The following is an 18,754-nucleotide window of genomic DNA, read 5'->3' as shown; positions in this document are numbered from 1 at the left end:
GATTGGTTAAATCTTTTATGCTACTGGGGGGAAGACGTGTGTGAAGCATCCTCCATGAGGCACAGAGGACATGTTCCAGCTTGATCAAAGTATATTTTGCTCCTCTGCTTTGCTTTTTGTGGCAGATCATAAACAACAAAGTTTTGCAATGCCACCGCAATCCTGTTTCTTAAGCATTTGACTATTTTATTCACCAGCGTCTCAATGATGGACAGCTTTGAGTTTAACTTGCTTTATAAAGGCAATCAAGGACAGTGGGGCCACGTTTGATTTCATTATGTGTTTCTCCACCCTAGTATATTTGCAGCCTTCACTCTAACCTAATTCTAATCAAGGCATGAATGATTAGGAACTACTTTTTAAACCATTACAGCTGCAGTTTTAATTGTAGTGTAAATTAGTAGCAGACTGTAGCCCAAGCTTCAACTCTGTGGTTCAGTCATGTGACCTTGTGGTTTAATTCTTTGGCCTTCAGTGCAGCACCGTTGCTGTGAGCTGCAGTATTACCGTTAGCTTTTAGCCAGCTATGTACTGTACATGATGAATGGCTCACCTCTTGGGACCTTGAGAGACATCCACACACACACACACACACACACACACACACACACACACACACACCTCTTCACAGATTCTTATTGAAAATATGAACTGTTTTAAGCTCAAGTACTTATTTTTGCATTAAACAAATAAATGACATAAAAATATATGTGATACTACTCATCTGATTTGATGCTGTCCTCCATTCACCCAAACAGACACACCCAGCATTACAGCCAAGCTGATCAATGAGCAGAAGGAGGACAAGGAAAAGAAGAATCATGAGGAGAAGGAAAAGATGAAAGCAGACAGCGGCTTCCAGGACAACTACAGTGTTGTTGTGGCCTCAGGTACTTGGATCTGTTCCATACACCCCTTGTCCAATGGGAACCCAGCCATCAGCTATTTAGCCAACCTCTGCTGGTCACTGTGTGTTATCCCACTGACTACATGCCAAACAGATTGAAAAGGGAATTGCAGAGATTTTTACACACAAATAGGGAGCACTGAAATTCCAGAAAAAAACAAACACAAAGGCCCTGATCACACAGAAAACATTTTTCAGGTTGCAAAACGCGAGGCACACTGCACTGCCTTTAAAAAAAAATCTTTCACTCCACTAGTTAAAAAAAAACAAAAAAACTGTTGCTGTGCCATTTTGTTGTTGCCATGCAACCACCTGTCACCTCTTTACCCTTACCTTTCCGTGATTGAATCTACTGTTCATTGATGTATTTATTTATTTTATTTATTTCACAGTAGTTAGTAGGTAGTTACTAGAATGGACAGGCAGAAGGTAGTTGCTCTAGCTCTGGATGAGGGTGAGATGCTGTCTGCAAAGAGTTTGTTGGGCACAGGGAAACAGAGATCTGTGTGGGTACATGAGACCCTAAGAAAGAGGGTGGATCACAGGGAGTCCCACCAGTTGACTCAGGAGCTTCGCCTCCATGATGGCCGTTTCCAGTAGGGGTGGGTGATATGGCCCCAAAGGTTTACATTATCATAGGTGTAATCACGTGACGATACTGACTCTCATCTGTGCATGGCGAGAGAGGAGAGGGAGAGATGCTGTGCTGCTGCCAGAGAAGCCGCTGAATGAGTTGCCCTTTGCAGGGAGAGTAACTCACGGTAACTTGCTTTAAGAGTCTGAGAAGTCCGAGGCTGTTCATAAAACATTCAAGATGACACAGTTTATTCCACACTACTGAAGCTGTTTCTCATTTTGGAGCCACCATGGGGTCTATAATAATTTTGCTTTCAGCCATGCTTGTTGTTGCCATGGGTAACAGTTTGACATATGTCAACAAGCAGAAATATTGCCAGTATCACAATATGAATTTTTCATATAATATTAAAAAAACCATACCGGTATTATGGTGAATGAGATGATATGGCACACCCCTAGTTTCCAGGCATATTTTAGGATGACTCGTGCAGTTTATTGCTGCTGTTTATTTTTGGACCTAGCATAACAAAAATGAGTGCTAACTACAGGGAATCCAAGCGAATGAGCACCACCAGTTTCTCCTACACTATTTACCAACTGTAAACTTGTGGTCATGACCACCACAGAAGGCCCGCCTCTCAAATCTCAATTGGAAAGTGGGGAAAAAGCAGGGAAGATGTGGGGCACATTTCTGCTCAGAGTTGAAGTCTATTCAACTCGAGGAGTTCAGAGCACTCCGGCCAAATCTCCTAGAGCACAGAAACGTGAGGTGCATTGCAATGCAAAAACAGCAAGCAAAAAGCTTCATTTAATCTTCAAACTTCAAGCTTCAAGATTCAAACAATTACAAAAAGCCGTCCCCAGCTGCTAAAACACTTTCTGTGTGATTGGGGCTTAAGAGTGCCATTTGATGCAAACGAAAATAAGCTTTTCACTTGTCATTGATGAAAGAAAATATCGGTGTTTTATGAGTGTCTGAAATCTCAATTCATTGCTTTATAGAGTTAACTGTTGAGTATTTGTACATAGGGAGTAGTGAACAAGTGATTCCGGAAACAACAATTAACTTCAGCCACATGCCAAAAGGTTGATTAAACACTAGCAATAACAAAATTGGGGAATCATAATTTTCGCAGCCCAGTTAATCAGGATGCCAGTTGGTACATAGTAAGGGATCCTCTTTATTGAGTTGAAATCTTCTAGTCTAAAATGTGCTTAAGTGTTGCAGGTAGGCCTGTCAAGGTAAGTCCCTTTATTGAACGAAGAAGAAATAATAGTGATGAACTATATTATTGTCATTTTGAAAAGCTTCACACCTAATTCTTAATATGCATTCCTATTGGGTACCTGAAACACACATTTTAAACTTAAAAATAAACTTGGACTTACAGCTGTTCCACTGGCACAATAAATAACCTGTTGGTAGCTTTCAGTGTACAAGTATGTCTTTTGATCAAAATATTAACCTGTATTTCTGTCGATTAAAACAAGACTAACAGGCAGGTGATGTTTCCTCGTTGTCGTGTTTGTCATTAGGCTTGAAGTCCCAGTCCAAGCGAGCTCTTTCAACCCCTCCTCGACCTCCATCGAGGAGGGGTCGCGTGATGAGTGACAAGTTGACTGCTTCATCTGGTGTGGACCCTTCAGCCAAAACCATCAGTGTGCCTGTCTTCCACCTCTACCACAAGCTGCTTCCAGGTACTGTATTTACAGATGCAAGGTTAACATGCTGACTCACATCTATCAGCAGGACATCAAGGTGTTTGAGTCAAATACTCAAACTAAGTCATTTAAGTGAATTTTAGCATTTTCCCCATCCTCCCCTCCAGGTCAGCCCCTTCCACCCGAGATGACCCTGGCCCAGCTACTGACGCTCTTGTACGACCGCAAGCTGCCACAGGGCTACCAGTCTATCAATTTGACTGTCAAACTTGGCTCCAAAGTCATCTCTGACCCTGGCCTTTCCAAGACAGACTCCTTCAAGAGGCTACGCACTGAGAAAGGTACCAAAAAAAAAAATCCTCCAGTACTTGTTCTTCTGTTCAAATACTATTCCAGTCACCAAAAGTTTTATTATTCTTTGATTCTAAACCAGTGGTTCTGAGCCTTTTATGGGCCAGTACCCACCTCTCTTTTATCCAGATCCCTAACTTCCCTGGAAATTAATGTTATTATTGTTTTATATTAGGGTCGGGCAATATTGCCCTTAAAAAGTACCATGATATTTCAGGGTATTTTTGTGATAACGATATTCTTGATGATATGACAAATAAGTAAAAAAAAAAAAACAAATTTGCTTTCAGCCATGCTTGTTGTTAGGGATGCACCGAATATTCGGTAACCGAATATATTCGGCCGAATATTGCAAAAAAAAACACACATTCGGTATTCGGTGGAATAAGTTAAAAGCAAGGCCGAATAATAGCGGTGTGTTTTGATAACACAATCCAACGGCGTGCCGTGACGGGCGGAATAAAATGTCGGCAGTGTGGCGATCCGTCCATCACCGCATTTGCGACTAAAAATAGTTTTGAGCGAGCAAAACAGGCTTAAATCATTCAGCAAGCCTACAGATTTCAACCAGCAGCAGAAACGAAAGGCGAATCCCACCGATTGTGGGTTGAACGGGGGTCACAGACACAGACAGTAATGTATTCCTGTCAAATACAGCAGCCATCGGCTTACCGGCAGCGGAGAAGTCGGTTCCAATAATATCCTCTTCTTGGCGTCATGGCTGTCCAGAAGTACCTGAACGGCCGAGCCAGCCGAACACAGGTATGTGACGTGTCAGAGGAGAAATGAGCTGTTCACATTACTCTTTCTGGCAGTAACGGCCCACAAACCTCACCGCACTTTAGGGACTGTTCATTACTTATGAAGGGACTTGTCAGGGGAGGAGGGTGGCTGGTTGATTCATTTATTTTATTTTGATCCCCGCTATGTTCATCACTCATTGATGCTGTTTTTGAAGTATGAATAAGTCAATAAGTAATTTATTCCATTGAAATATCATTGATGTATTATAGAAAAGTGATTTATCTTTTTATAAATGACAAAAGGCACATCTGCCTCATTTTCACTGTGGTATTGTGATACTACTCAGAACCATGATAGTTTCATTGGTATCGCACAGTGGGATCCAATTTTGGTACCATGACAACACTAATCTGGAGGGGGTACATCTGCAAAAACTAATGAAAAACTAAACAATGATATTCGGTATTCGGCCAAGCGTTTAATAATATTCGGCTTCAGCTTTCATTTTGGTGCATCCCTACTTGTTGTTGCCGTGGGTAACAGTATGACATGAATATGTCAACAACTTGAAATAGTGCGGGTATCACGATATTAAATTTTAATATCATATTAAAAATTAAACTGGTATTATTGTGAACAATATGATCTGTTTTTGGATAGTACCTTCATGCTAGCTTAAAAAATGAGTGTCACAGCCTCTTTGAAACAATAATGTTGGGGTGCCACTGTGTTTAAGTCCATTGGAAATTCTTTGCCCTAGTCCAGTGTAAAGCCATCTGAATGGAAGAGAATGGTATGAAGGGATGAATTTTTTTAAACTGAAAATATTGTCAATAGAAAAGGGGGTTAAAACTTACACTGCAGGTACATTGTAAAAGGGTTGTGCTGCAGTAGAAATCCAGTCCAGTGGTTATTACTCTCCTCCTGCATCAAGTTTTAATGGAGTTGTGCTTTGGTCAGGGCTCAGTTCACTTTACCTGGGCTATTTCTTGGGCTGCTTTGAAAGAAAAGCTTTGAAGTCTAAAAGATTGTCGAGTGGTTTTTAGCACAATCTGTTCAATCACAGTCACTCTTCTTTTTAGCTTTGCAGCCCTCAGGGAATTAAAGCTTTTTGATCCTTAGATGTTGCTTTCCTACAATATTCATGGGAGTTTTAGATATTAATGTATATTTCTTGCATGTATAATGGCATATAGGAGGATTGTGTTATACAAGGGTTGCTGTGCTGAGTATTTTGACTCGATGAAGTATGTTTATGGTGTAATTTGTAGCCATTTACTCTGACTTAAAGTCTCTTAGTCTCTTATCCAGTGAGACAGAGACTAAAAAGAACACTTGCTGATGTACATGGGGTGAGGACAGGTTGTTGCTGGAATCAAACTGCTGACCCTCCTTTGGCCAGAGGGCAACACTCCTGGTCCATAGATGTCGTGACTTTAGGGCTGGTTATATTTAGCTATCTGATTCTGCAGGCTCAAGGGTCAGTACTAGGTCAGATTCATTTTTTACATCAATGTCTTGTTTTGATGATCTCAGCACTGGTGAATCTGCAGATCTGCACAGATAACTTTTGTCTATCGACCATGTCCTGTCTGCTATTCATAGTTTCCATTTTAAAACTGTAGTCCCATTTGTTTGGATGAGTTTTAGGATGGATGGTCGGGTAAGTCAGTATCATAGATGTCGTACTCGAAGGACAAACTTGAATGCATCGTCAGCTTGTTTTGTTTTTTGTTTTACCTCAGGTGGAACTGGTGATAATAATTATGTCCATGCTGTACTTTATTATAATGTCCCAGTTAGCCATAACAGTCAGCAAGCAGCCAAGAGAAACCTTGCAATCACTTTCAGTTGTTTTCTTTTTTTTCTTATTTGGTCATATTACCACAAGACTTATTTTGAAGCTATGGTCCATAACTTTTCCGTGACTGGACCAACATAACAGTCATATACAAGTTTATAGTATGTATTGTCTGATTATTCAACCAGTGGACATTTTATATAAATGTAATCTATATCTCTACTGTTGCTAGGACAGTTAAAGGGGAACTCCAGCTATATTTAGAATTGTTTGGGAGGACTACTACACGTGAAAAAGTCTTTAGTGTCTCCAGCTCTTGCTGAATGAAGTCTGATTGATGTCCTCAAGAGGTCACCTGAGTCAGTGTCAGCTGGGGCTGAAGACTTTGTAAATGGAAAATATCTGGTGGTGTGGAATTATAATTTTTTTGCAGCCTGTTGTTCCACTTCTGGAGGCTACATTAGCCACCACTAGCATAGCACACCTGAATCTCTGACCCAACCATAGATGTATAATAATACCCAGATACCAGATCTGAAGATGGCACCTTGTCATTCCAATGGAGTTGCCTATTTGGCACAAACACCAGAAAAAGCTTCAAACTTCTGGCTTTTCTTCTGTGACATGTGGCCCGCTGAGTATGCGCAGTAGTGTTTCTGCCCCTGGCCCCGCCCAGGAGTTTCCGCTTAGCTCATAGACTTTACATTGTGATCACAGATTTTTAAATAATTTCTCAGCTCCAGGAAAGTTTTACAAATATATACCCCCTCCAGATCAAAAACGAGCCAGTCAATCATAACTGACCTTGGTTGCAGTTTGAGGTGTTCTGTCAACAGTTTTACAGTCATTTACAGTCATCTTTGTTTGAACTGCTGTTCAAACAAAACTAATACACAGAGGACATTCATTGTCAGATTTATCACAATGGATTTATTTTATAAACATGAGAAATATTTTCAAATTAAGTGTAAGTCACGCAACACAACTGCTTCTATGATTTCAGCAGATTTGTTGTTCACAATGTAGCATTATCAGGGAAAATAACAGGATGCATCCTCATGACGCCCGAATGGTTAATAATACAGCGTCCTTGCAGTTTTAATATGTCAGGGATGCAGGACGTGTACCTAGCAACATTAATGCTGATTATTTCTGTGGGTGCAGACAGTTTACAGCCCTCCATGAAGGAAGAAGACATTTAGGTGTAGTTATAAAGCTTTCAGAACTCAAAAATTTTTTTCCTTGTACTCTCACTGGTGCATGTTACTTTTTAAATTTCATACACCATATTTTTTTTGGTGCACCTTTTTTTTGTTCATTGGACATGTGGTGTGATAACATGTGAAAAGTGTCAGTTGAGTCTCACGGTCGATGCGTAGGATTTGGTGGCCCTGCACAACATATTTTCTGTACAAAGTTACATGCGTGGTGCATGAGCTGAGCATTACGTACACCCCTCGAATTTTACATGCTCTACTCTGCATATGCACATGGTATTTTGATCCCTGACTGCAAGATGCAGCCTGGTAACCTGATGTTGTTCCTCAACCTTGCCTGGCCCTAAATGAGCAGGTGCAGATTTACCACTTCTCTTCCAAAGAACGTAAATAAACTACCGCATTCTTAAATGTGCCCACTGCCTAGACACTGATCACTTGATGTGGGCAGTAATTATATTCATTTAACCAATGTGTCCTTCTTCTCTGTGGCTGCTGAATTCAGATAGCCTCATTACATGAGCTAACAAATAGCCCAGATTACTGGCCCAGTGGAGTCTCTCGCTGATCCAGACTGTGCATCAGAGATTTTATTTTCGAGTGAATTTACTGTTGGTTTATTTTGCTTTGTAAAGCTGTTCCAGTTGTTTTGCCTCTGAAAAAATTACCCTGACTACTGTCTGCCTTAATGCACTCACATCCTGTTTGCCGTACGCTACACTTAACTACATGGCTATTCACCGAGAAATGGGCCCAAAACCTTTGAGATTCATCTCTCTTTCCCTGAAAACCTTTTTACAGCAGATGAAAGAAACAAAATGGCAGTGACCCCTGATAAAAGTGGTGAGACTTTTTCTTTAAATTCACTGCTTTCAGCAGGTGGAAATGTAGACTCCATTTGCGTCTGTCCCCTGTGTACACACATCGGTACACATATCCACATGTACCTTTCACAGAACCAGTTTCTTGAGGCATTAGTATGCTTAAAATAGGGTTGGGTTAACATCTGAACACATACCAGTACCTGGAATTTGGCACTGCTACTCGATTGTACCTTTTTTCTGTACTTTACTTCTCTGCAATAACAAAAACATGATTTTTGAAGAAGCTGTTGGGGTGACGCAGACTGTAAAGCAATTCTGCTCCACTACTCTTTTCAAATCACATGCAAAGCTAATCTTCTGTCTCTGTTTGTCTGCTTGTGTGTGTCTTTGTCTCCTCGTCTAGCAGAGGTACTAGGCTATTACTAAAATAATGTAGAAAACAAAATAGACCAGATGCAGACTGGTGCTGCGGTGATAGTTTTGGCTTTCTGGAAGATTTCCTGGTTTTGGGGTGCTCTCGCCTTCTTACCCAAGTAAAACCCAGCAATTCCAAAGAACTCCACCCAGTTGCACCTTTAGGTACCAAAATTTGGCATTGGTGGACTCATGTGAACCGGTACTCTGTAGTACCGACGTAATTTGGCCAGTACCCCTAACAGTACCAAGTTTGGTAGTCAACCCTAGCTTCAAACAAAGTGCTTGTCAGTGTCTGAAATGCCTTTGCCCCTAAATCTTGCAGAAGTATGAATTAACAGGCTGCATCCAACAATTTTGTTAACTCTGAAATCGAAAATCCATCAAGCATGCTGACCTGATCCAGCCATCTGCCAGGTGTGTGCAGGTGTAAAAGTAGTCAGGTTTTGAATTTGTCTCTCTGTGCTCTGAACAGCTGAGTGCAAGACTTTGAATAACTTTGAGGAGAGACTGTCAGAGAGCGTGCGCTGTTATACCCATTTGTGCAATTCATTGTGTCTTACCCTTCTCCATGACAGCAGACATTTCACCCATTCAGAACAGGTACAAACACTTCTGCTTCTACAAGCAGTCAGACAACACATCGTAAGAACTAGTTGTGATTGCATTTACCCCGGCCTTAAATGCAGAAAGTGTTCAATTTCAGTTGAAACTTAATAGGTAGAAACTTGTGAGTCCAGTGTTATAGGAGTGCAATGCTAAATCAGTGGAGCATTCTGTCAAAAGGAAGTTGTCGTCGTCTCTGTGGAACCTTTTTTATGTTAATTTCTAAGCAGTTCCTTGCAAAGAGATAAATTGTTCAGTCGTTTGCCTCCCTGGTTTGCTTGCATTTAAAAGAGAAAAATCATATGGTAGAAGTACTGTTTAATTATTCCTCAGGCAAGCTGTCAAATTAACAGCTCGCCCTCGCCTTCCTGAAAACAGGCTCTAATCCTGTTTTGGAAGTTAACACTAATCTCTGTCGGAAACCCTTTGATTTACAATCCCAATGACTTTTAAAATTCATGGCCAAGAGAAAGTCAAATCAGTTATATTTATATAACCCAATATCACAAATCACAAATTTGCCTCAGGGGACTTTAGATCTTTACATCATACAACATCCTCTGTTCTCAGACCCTTGATTCAGCCAAGGAAAAACTCCCCCCAAAAAACCTTAAATGAAAGAAACCTCAGGTAGAGCAACAGAGAAGGAACCCCTCTCTCAGGACAGATGGTGACACATGGAATAAATGTTGTGTCTACAGAATAAACCAACATAATAAAATTACAGTATGAACCCTGATTATGACAAAATGATATGTAGATTGTATGCATGTATGAAGAATAGATCCAGGAGGACACTGAGCAACTTGAGATGTTGCCAGACATCCACAAACAAACATAGGCAAAACTCAAGCACTCAAATTCACACGGAGAGAACACACACACACAGAGGAAGAGCGAGACAGGAGGAGAGGCTCCAAACATCTGGAAAGAGGCACTGACAGCCAGGGGAGATAGAGAGAGGTCCCAGGATGGCTGACGGTTCAGCTCAGAGTGGGGGAGGAAACAAAAGACCTGAGAGAGATGTGGAAAGCAATGAATCATTCGCCTGATTTTCTCCTGTGTGATGACTGAGAAGATGATGAGTGGCTTTTTGGAGACGACTTATCAATTGACCTGAGCTGTATGATCATAAGACAGCAAGGCTGTGCCATTACAACAGAATGGTGATGGGTTAACACAAGTGGAGGTGGGGTGTGTGTTTTGCCTTTCACCCTTTGTTTCATTTTGACCGTCTGACTTTGTCTTCAGTGTCATGTTGTAAGTGTAAACAAGGGCATTAGGACGGTGTTTCATTTTCTCCTTTTTGATCAGCACATATCCATCGTCCAAGGGCAGCACACCCTCAACTGCAGACATTAAAGCCTGTTGATCAACAGTGGGAATTTCATTTCACTGTTTGGGTTTCCTGTTTGTTCATTTCTAACATAATTAACTGTTACAACAGTACTTTTGGCAGCACCTTTGGTGTCCCCTTCAGGAATTGCTCCATGGAAATGTATATGTTCATCAGACGTTGCGCTAGACTTTTTTGTCGCCGGTCATTTTGACCGACAGGGTCATAAAAATCCAGTCATAATCTATTTTTACTGGTCATTTTAATTTTCGTTTTTAAATTATAATATTATAATTATAATAATATAAGATATTCAAAGACATTTAGTTTTCATTCGTTCATTTTTAATAAATCCAACAAGCAAGTTATAAAGTGTGCATTAATAAGGACATGAACGAAAAGATGAACAGACATCCACACACCTGTGCCATTAGGCTTCGCCCTGGACACACCGGACGGCACTAACGCGTCCGCTGTGTCCAGGGCGTTATGTAGTTATGTCTGTAGGCTTGGTGACACAAAATTAAAATTGTAATGAAGTGATTATGGTAGGCTATTGAAAAATGTGTTCGGTTATGCACTATTGTGTTATTTTAAATTATAAACACGGTATTTTCTCCTCACGTTCCTCACTCAGTGCGTGCTGTTATTTTATTTTGAAAATTGGCCGGATTCTCTCGTCTTTTCTGTGTCCGACTTCCTGTTTGGTATGATCCGCTCTATCCAGCTTGACAGAAGCGCTCGCGGCTCCCGTGAAAAATAGACCAGATGCCGAACTGAAGCGCTGCCTCCGCGGGCGCTCCGCTCTGCTCAGCGGCCTGTGTGGACAGTCAGATAGGTTAACATGGGCGCTGACTGAAAACTGCCTCCGCTGCTGGGTGCCGTGCTTCGGTTCTGCGTCCAGTGTGTCCAGGGCGTTATGTCAACAATGCTACATCAGAGCGTCAGATGAATGAGCTTTTCTCTGCAGTGTGAAAACGACAGCCACTTAAACCGCTGACTGTGCACTCCGCCGCCAAGTGGGCAGGGGTGGTAATTGCAACCGGTCAAAATGACCGAAGGCCTTCAGATTTTCCAGTCATTGCTGTAAAAAAATGGTCAGTGACCGAGAATATCCGATTAACGCGACCCCTGATGTTCATTGTCTCCCCAAAATTACTACTATATATGAGGGGTGGGAAATTACCACAATACTCAGGTCATGATACAATATTATTGTGATTTTAAACGTTATGTGATATGCTGAGTATCGTGATAAAATATATTGCAGTATATTGTGATTTATTACCTTTGTTTAACTGTAAATTATGTCCCCAAAGGAAAACTTTGTCAACATCTGTTTTATCGAATGAGATCCCACTTCAGTGATTTTACTTGCAGCAAAATGTATGTAGTGGACTGAAAAAGCAAGTGATTTTGATCTGATTTTTTTTTTTTTTTTTTTTTTAAATTCAAGTAAGATACCATACATTAATAATTTATATAATGAAAAAATCAATACTTGACACTTTGTGACGATATGATATTGCCACACAAAAATAGAGCAATACTATGTTGTATCAATTTTTCCCCCACCCCTACTATATATATATATATATATATATATATATATATATAAATTACAGGTAAATAACTTAAGGGTTTAAACAGTGTGATCTCAGAAGAGGTTGTTTCTCAGGAAGAGATTGTCTGAACTCCCCTGTGCTGCCCTCAGTTTCTGCCCATGCTGTTGATGAATGAAGAGTCAGTGATGGAGAAAAGTAGACAGATAGTACTATTGCTAGACCCCACTGCTGAAGACTCAAGTCTCTGTGGAGTTGCCTTAAAGAATCAGAGAGTTGAAGTTGAACTTTTAAAGCCAGGACTGCAGCTATGGGTTATTTTGATAATGAAGTATTTTACAGAATATTCCATTGAGTAATCAGATAAATGTACTTTATTAAAGAGTAAATATACAAAGAGAAAATAAGGCAGGTCACTCGTGTTTGCGTGTGTGTGTTCATGTGTGTGTGTGTGTGTGTGTGTGTGTGTGTGTGTGACTGTCAAAATAATAGCATGCTACCTCACTCCCCTCTGCTTGGAGATTACCTCAGTTGGAGGAGGGCGGACATAACCAGCAATCATATTGATTTACATTAAATGCCAACGTCAGTGTTACCTTGTGTCTGGCTGGATGTTTTCTGTTGAGATGCTGAAGCAGTGACACTGCTATTGTGGTAGGCTAGTTCTGTTTTACAGTAGACACACTAAACATAATTTTTGTTTTGTTTCATTTTGAAATGATCCCAAACTTTGGATACTTTAAGTTGTTTTCTCTGGCCTGCCTCTGCTTTTCGCCCCTCACTTTTTGTCTTTCCTTTCATTTTGCAAGTTCACACCATTCATTCACATCTCCTGTCCTTAGTGTAAGCACGTTGGTTGACAGTAATAGAGTGCTTTTTCTGTAGGCCAACATGGAAATTAGTGACAGCCTGGTTCCCCCTTTAAAAAGCCTATAGGATTTTTCCATTGGATTTTGGTTTATTGCAGAAAATAAGCTCTGTGGCAAACAATCGTTTATGATAGTTAGCGCGTTTTGTTCACCAAGATAATCTACACAAATGAACACTTATTTTATGATTTTTGAAGCCTAAGTGCAAATGTACACAGCTAACATTTGGTTATAAATGAACTACGCTGTGGTCGCATGATTTAACATCCCTCCCTTAACGAGGCTGTAAAGCTTTGTGCGCTCTGAAGTCTCATTTAGCAACTTATTAGCAACTGCCTTCCTCAAAGACACAAAATGCTTCAGAATTCACAAGTGGGGTATTTACTGATATTTCAGGCATCAAACTAAAAACCCATTAAAAAAAACTGACTTTAAGACGAGGGAACCAGGAAATGCGAACTCATTTCCTGGTTTTGGGACTCATTCCTGGGTCACTCTGTAGTCAGCTGTGCAAAACATAGTGTGCTGTATTTATGAATTAAATGTAGCTTTGTTGCATATAATTTTTACTCATTAGTTATTGCGTGTTTTAAACAGCTGTCTTTGAAGATTACGCTTCACTAAACGTGACAGAAATATACTCTGAGCATTAAAAACACAGGGTATCACAGGTTACCATGGACATGCTTTTCGCAAAAGCATAAAATGGAAAAGGGTGCTTGGCTGTTTGATTTCTGTCGACTAAAGTATAGTCATAAAGCTGTAACTAAGAAAATGGCATGTCAAGCTGAAACATGTAATGATCATGCTATTAACATGTAAAAACAAAAATGCACACTTAACAAAAACAGCCTCTGGCTCAAAGTGTTTAAATAACCACAGCATTTTTATAGTATGAACATTAAAGTTTTGTTCAGTAATGCAGAGCCAGTGATACACCTTCTCTCTTGATTCCACCTTTGCAACATCCCAAGACAGAATATATTGCATATATTACAAAATAATTCCACATTGAACCAAACATTGAAAGAGTAATTGAATTCTCATGTCAGTGATGGAACTTCAGGTTTCAGACAAATACAGTGCTAACAAGTGTCCGAGATGCCAGACAGTGCATGAACATACAACAGGTCCTCTTTTTGCTCTCCTTGCAGTGGATCACTGTGACATGCTGAACAGCTGTCCTGAGGACGAACCAATGACACCCAGTGAGGAATGTCTGGATGCCGCTACTGACGAGTCCCTGCTGGAGACCAACCCCATCCAGTCACCGCTGCAGGTCTTCGCAGGCATGGGCGGCCTCGCCCTCATTGCAGAGAGGCTGCCCATGCTCTACCCTGATGTCATTCAGCAGGTGAGACTTAAAGCTGGCCACAGGCATATGCATGGACGATGAAAGTACTGTTAAACCACAGGGGTGAAGTAGGGCTAAAGTCTTCACCCAAAGCATGTTCCCAAACAGACAACAAGTTTTAGTAACTACCAAGGCCACACAACATGGTAGCAACCATGGATTCAATATAAGCGTAGCTGTAGTTGCTAATCCAATGTGTTTTTTAGTTGATGGAAGTTAATTGTTACATTTTGGTCGCCTAAAATAAGACTTGTTCAGTGTTTGGTCGTAAAAGACCCTCGAAGGAGTTGGATGTCAAGTTTTTATGGTTAGTGCATTGTGATTAATGGTTTGAAGCCTGTTTTTTGCTGGCAACATTTAATTAACCTCAGATGAAAATGCACTGTGCTAACCAAGCTAGCAGCCAGCGTTAGGGCTAGTTCCACCCTCTCATCCAAATATGGTCACTTCTGGCTCCAAAAGTCCAAAATGGCGACGGTCAAAATGCCAGACTTAAGGCTGTAAAATGGGAGTCCTCAAACCAATTGATATCACATCCATAATTTCATACATTCTATGATGATGAATCATAAAAGTGCTATGAATGAAATTGTAACAGCTACCAGGCTGGCATGTCAACAGATTTACTTACTGAACAACTGAGTGGACTGCATCCATCCAGCTTAAAAGCTCCAGAAGAGCTAATAAGTGGACCTTGAGCTGGGACTGTGTTTTCAAACTACTTATTCCAAGATCAAGAATGAACTTTGATGCTTCACCTTGATCATATGCTAAAATGGCAAAAAATACTGGCAAAAGGCTTACCCCTTGATTACATGAGGATGAAACTTGCGGTTACAGATCCGTAATATGAAATGTTGTTCAGTGTCTGCCTTTGTTTGCCGAAGTTTTGTTTTTACATTTACAGTATGTGGAGAAGTCAGCCTCTCATCCCTCGGGCTTGAATTGTCCACATCATGACACTGCAGTTCCTGCTTTCCTAAATTCACCTGTCAGCACTGTCTCATATTCTGTCTCACCTTTGCTAAAGTTACCCTCTGTTCTCCCGGATGGTCGTTCACAGGTCAGTGCCCCAGTGGTGCCCTCCGCCACACAGGAGAAGCCCAAGGACAGTGACCAATTCGAGTGGGTAACCATCGAGCAGTCGGGGGAGCTGGTGTATGAGGCGCCAGAGTCTATTGCCGCCGAGCCACCCCCTATCAACAAGCAGCAGTCTCAGTCGTCCTCGTCATCATCATCCTCAGTTCAAACGATGTCACCCATCCCTGCTCACTCACTGGCTGCTTTCGGCCTGTTCCTGCGCCTGCCAGGGTATGCAGAGGTGCTACTGAAAGAGAGGAAGCATGCCCAGTGTCTGCTGCGCCTGGTGCTGGGTGTCACAGACGACGGAGAGGGCAGTAAGTCTCCCAGTTTTTTTTTTTTTGGGCTGGAATAGCAACAATTTCTGCAGCATTCTCTGCCATTGAATCAAGTCTTAAACATTTTAAGGGAAGTGCATGCACATCAGCATTTGTAGAATGGCCAATAGGAACGACCTTTCTGAAAGGACCTGTGATTGGCCAAAGTCCCCTGTCACTGGCTAGACTTTGTTAAGCCTGAAAACAAAACCAAAAGGATGTACAGAAGTCTAGTTTCTCTCACTCCACTTAAATAACAATATACTCAAAGTATTTTGGGATTCTTGCCTGGTCAAAAATCAAACTGCCTACCCCAGCTTTAAAACAGTACATTTTGTAACATGTTAATTATACATACGTGACAAGCAAACTGGATGTTAATCAATGAAGAAATGTCTCCTCAACAAAGCAGACACCCACACCTAATGACTGGTTGTAACAAGGCATGGGTCCCAACAAATACCAAAACAATTATATTGCAGAATAACATTGTCACAAGACATTTTACCTACTGCTATAAATTGGTTAATCTATTAATGTCATGAAAAAATTTACACAGATCTAAACAACAATATCAGCTCTTGTTCTCAAAAGATCATGTAAGTTACTGCATTTATTGTTTTTTGAAAACAATACAAACAACAAAAATATTGAAATTTTCACAGTGGGAAATCCCTAGGTAGTGCATTTCAACAGTGGTGCACTAACACTGATATCAGTAAACCAATAAATTCACTTTAACCCAAAACTTGATTACATGCCCCTAGTCCTCTGATTTAATTGTCTTCTTTGGCATCCTCTTAGGTCATATCCTGCAGTCTCCATCAGCCAACGTGTTACCCACGCTGCCGTTCCATGTGCTGCGAGCGTTATTCAGCAGCACCCCTCTTACCACTGATGATGGCGTTCTGCTCCGCCGCATGGCTCTGGAGATCGGGGCCATCCACCTCATCCTGGCCTGTCTGTCGGCTCTCAGCCACCACGCCCCCCGCAACCCCAATGCCAGCACCAGTGTGTCTGAGGTAATGATTACTTCAATCACTTTTACTGTATCCAGCAGCACAGATGATCTGTTTAGACTGACGGGACAGACAGAAAAGAGGAACAAACCCCAGATATAGAGTGGTGACAGAAAACTAGTAGCCGTCTGTGATGTGGAGCTGCAGAATTTATACACAAAACTGGAACTGAGCTTTGTTGGCTTGGTTGCTTAATACGGGCTAAAAGGGTCTGTAGGTCCTGAAACAGACTGGCCTTGTTTGTTCTGTTGTTGTGGTGACATAGTCTCATGCTCGCTCCCTGTCCCCCTTCTGTGTGCGGATTTATGGAGGTATCAAAGCTGAGGATGGATCATGGGGCCAATGACTTGAATATGAGCCAAGGACTTGTCGCTGTCCTTGAGCCCCTCCCCTTCTCCCCCAGTCCATGTGCTGCAATGGGAGCACAGATGTGAGAAAAAAGACATAGACACCCACTGTTTTAAATAGAAGCTATGCATGTCGCAGAAAACATCAACTTGTAACTTCAACAGCATCACTGGTTTTTACCCATGTTGGCTTTAATAGATTACACACTACTTCAATCCTGGTTTAACTCCATAGGACCATCAAAACAATCCCATGACTGCTTCATTTGCTCATTTCTCAGCACGCTGAAGACAGAGCAGGCTTTGGCCTATATTCTGAAGGACAGTGTTGATGTTTTTAGCCCCAATTCACTAAAAACTGTTATTCAAGAACAGATACCATATACCTCCAGTGGTTTCCAGTGTGCAGTGCTGAATTTTACTGATCACTCAGATGCAACCTTTTTGTTATCACACAACTACCATTTTCATACACTGGCAATCACTTACCTTAAAATAATAGAAGGGAAATATAAAAAATATTATTAGATAAAGTGGTCAGAAATACTCAAACCTTAACTCATCCTTCTAACCAGGGTTTCCATCGGTGCAGGTCCATTTGTCCTGGATGATTTCAGTGTCTCTGACAAATGGGAGAAATTCCGGTCAAATAATGTCTTTCTTTATTGAGCTTAAAAACAATTGATTGGCAGACTGTATAGAGAATGAAATCATTAAAAAAGTGGGCTACTTTTGCCTATATAATATATTCCAAATAAAATAAGCCCTATCAATAGCTTCACATGCATATTAGAGCTATTTAAAAATAAATAAATACCCAACCTAGCCCAGGTTTGTTGGGGCAGTATGTATACACAAAGAATTTTCTCAGCCTTACACCATGTACTAACATTGGTGGCTCTCTAACCACACTGAACCATTAAATATGCACTTCTGTTACATCATGTAAACAAGCCACACACCTATCAGCTGTGCGCTCGGGATCAGACTGGAGATGTCACCATTTAAGACATGGGTGAGTGCTTTTTAAACAGAAAACACACGCTTATATTATGATATTTACTGGAAATGACATACGATATAGCCAACAGCAAGTAAGTTGTTTTTAGCAGTTGTCATTTACCAGAAACTTTCAGCTCCCTGGCGATCTCCTGCCAGTCAGCTGCCACCTTTTTCCAGTCTTTGTTGTGAAATAATAAATACTCATTTCAATTTCATGAGTCTGCCATTCATAATCTTTTGCAGTGCTTTCAAAGTGAGTGACAATAGAAATAGAATAAATAGAAACAGGTTTGCATTGAAGTTGGAACAGATTTTCCTGGTCAAAAGATGGTTAAGTAGCACAAAACCGAAACCCCGCTTCTTACACTGTACGTTATCTCATGTCTGTGTTGACAGCCACAGATATCCAGTTGTCATGGTGGGGGGACCAGTGAGGAGCAGCAGCTGTACTGGGCTAAAGGAACTGGTTTTGGTACTGGATCCACAGCCTCAGGCTGGGATGTGGAGCAGGCCCTCACCAAACAACGGCTAGAAGAGGAACACGTCACCTGTCTACTGCAGGTAAGTTTACCCATCACATCATCTTTAAAATGGGCTTTTAAAGATATGGTGGCTTCAGAATAGGGCTGCACGATGAGGAAACGATGAAGATAATGAATAGCTGCTACTTGTGATAAATAAACAAATATTAAATTGGACTTTGTTTTTGACCCAGACTTGCACAGTACCTGTGCTTGTGCCTCATCGTCACTCCTGTATTCAG

General features: G+C 41.1%; 1 protein-coding gene across 8 annotated transcripts in view; it reads left to right on the top strand.

Annotated features, from left to right (window-relative positions):
• birc6 (baculoviral IAP repeat containing 6) overlaps positions 1-18,754 on the top strand; it is a 151,910-nt gene that overhangs the window by 63,162 nt on the left and 69,994 nt on the right. For 6 of the 8 annotated variants that reach the window (XM_050072004.1, XM_050072003.1, XM_050072009.1 and 3 more), the window contains exons 57-63: positions 759-890; positions 3,023-3,184; positions 3,316-3,489; positions 14,003-14,226; positions 15,290-15,623; positions 16,428-16,645; positions 18,388-18,552. In XM_050072004.1, coding sequence (XP_049927961.1) covers positions 759-890; positions 3,023-3,184; positions 3,316-3,489; positions 14,003-14,226; positions 15,290-15,623; positions 16,428-16,645; positions 18,388-18,552 — 1,409 coding nt within the window. The remainder of the gene's footprint in view (positions 1-758; positions 891-3,022; positions 3,185-3,315; positions 3,490-14,002; positions 14,227-15,289; positions 15,624-16,427; positions 16,646-18,387; positions 18,553-18,754) is intronic. The other 2 variants (XM_050072007.1, XM_050072005.1) reach the window with 1 other exon arrangement.

Source organism: Epinephelus moara, chromosome 19, assembly GCF_006386435.1.
Source record: "Epinephelus moara isolate mb chromosome 19, YSFRI_EMoa_1.0, whole genome shotgun sequence".
NCBI lineage: Eukaryota > Metazoa > Chordata > Actinopteri > Perciformes > Serranidae > Epinephelus > Epinephelus moara.
Note: the sequence above shows the minus strand (reverse complement) of the source record. Positions and strands in the feature narration are given on the sequence as shown.